Below are 1,909 nucleotides of genomic sequence, written 5' to 3' on the forward strand. Positions count from 1 at the left end.
GATTGTCGGTATAAATTACAGACAGTTGACGAAAAACACTCCTAAAAAAAAGAAATGAAGAGAACCACACGTACGTACAAGTACGAACGCATTTATTATAGATAGTAGGTCTAGTGGAAACTCCACATATAGACTTTATTATTATATACCACTTATAGAACAGTGGTGTTATTTATAGTTGCATATTTATCCGGCGGACATATCCATTTGGTAATTTAATCAGAAGCACAGAGGTGAGCGTTCAAGTCATCAGTGATCTGTTGGAACAAAACCAAATAAGGAATAGGAACTGGAGAATCCTCATTCATCTTCTCGTAACCCACTATCCACTTCACGATGCTTCCATGTCCGTGAGCCTTTGGATTAACTGTAAATATTACATCCCACTTCTTGTAATCATTCATCAAGTCTCCTGCTACCCCACTATGATGTATCGTCCTTGTTTCATCATCATACACGGTTTTCTCCTTGATAGTTAGTGGTTTACCCTCTACGTACATAAACATAATTAATATAACCGTAAACCAATTCTAAGCGCATGTTAAGAAGGGATGGTAAGAAAATTAATCAGACAGTTGGGATGTAACCTTACCAAGTATATAGCACCACTCTTTGACACAACCAGAAGTAGTTCCATGTCCTTCAACAGCTTTGATGCTGGTGCAAATATGAGGGATTGCGGTTGGAAGCTCTTCGTGGTCCTTAAATTTTTTGTAATACTTGTCGGCGTTGCAGTTAACCTCCGATTCAGTAATAAGTTTCCCTACTAAACCTGAAATGGTATGGTGATGAGCCATTGATGATAGTTGATACTGATTGTTTCCTTAGCTCTAGATATTAGGTAATTATGATCGTGATGAAAATAGATCTTACCTGAATGAGTTTATATAGAAACAACCAGCTATTGGAATGAATTGGATAAAGCCGATGACTCAATAATAGGCTGTATTTCGGGCAACAATCATTCAACTCATCCATAATATCTGCACAGAAAGAGATTATGAGACAAGAAAAGATTTTCTCAGTGTAGTTAGAAATGGACCTTTAACCACAAGTATTATGATGACTTACTTGTAGCAAGGCTACTTGGATTCAAATCCAGGGGTGGGTGTTTTTCTGACAAAAATGTCCGAAGAATGTTACACACACATGTCTTGGTATTGGAATGATAAACGGCTGTTAGGAGTCTGATAATTTTTTTTTAGAGCATCTTCAATGCTAGGGGTAAAAGTAATGCTAGGTGGAGGTCCTATTCATACCTTTTTGTTGTGGGTTATTCCTATGTGGCTAAAAAAAAGTTATATTTTCTATCTAAAATTTCATCTCCAATGCCAAGATATTACAACCCTAGAACTTAGAGACAAAATATGTTGTTACTTCTTACTTCATTTGATATCTCCTTTCTATCTGCTCAGCATGTCTTCTCCTGGTCAGTTTGATTAGTTCGCAGCTGTTCGATTCAATCTCTATTCTGCTTCACAGTCCTACCGCCCATTCGAAAGCTTCCTGAGCAGCTCTCTGATATATTTCTAGGGTGCTCCCTTGAAGTTGCCCAATGCCCCCGGCTCCTTTGTAGTCCCCTGTATAATAATCGTCAGAACAAGCGACGGAGAAAAGCAGCCCAGCGCAAAGGTGAATGCCGAGTTCAAATAAAAAGAGCGCAGGCCATAAAAAATGCAACTCTATTGTATCAACCGCAGGGGGGGATTGAAGAATCTCACAGTAAGATGTCGAAGGGAATCTACAAGCGCGACTTCAATGGCAAAGAAATATGCCCTGAACAGAAGAAATCACCCCTGGAAGATTGGCAAAAACAACCCATCATTCAGTGCCGAAGACGACCAGGAATTGATAATTGAACCAGATCGTAGAGATGAAGATAGCACGATACCCCTTTGGCGATCGACAA

The 1,909-nt window shown here is 39.2% G+C and overlaps 1 protein-coding gene across 1 annotated transcript; it reads right to left on the reverse strand.

The window, feature by feature from the left end:
* Positions 1-30: 30 nt before the first annotated feature.
* On the reverse strand, positions 31-803 carry LOC113344519 (major latex protein 15-like). Its single transcript, XM_026588465.1, has 2 exons — positions 593-803; positions 31-490 (listed from the first exon to the last, which is right to left on the reverse strand). Exons 1-2 carry the CDS (start codon positions 795-797, stop codon positions 216-218), a joined length of 480 nt encoding a protein of 159 aa, XP_026444250.1. The 5' UTR covers positions 798-803; the 3' UTR covers positions 31-215.
* Between the last annotated feature and the right edge of the window lie 1,106 nt (positions 804-1,909).

The sequence above is a fragment of the Papaver somniferum genome, unplaced genomic scaffold (assembly GCF_003573695.1).
Source record: "Papaver somniferum cultivar HN1 unplaced genomic scaffold, ASM357369v1 unplaced-scaffold_7897, whole genome shotgun sequence".
NCBI classification, from domain to species: domain Eukaryota; kingdom Viridiplantae; phylum Streptophyta; class Magnoliopsida; order Ranunculales; family Papaveraceae; genus Papaver; species Papaver somniferum.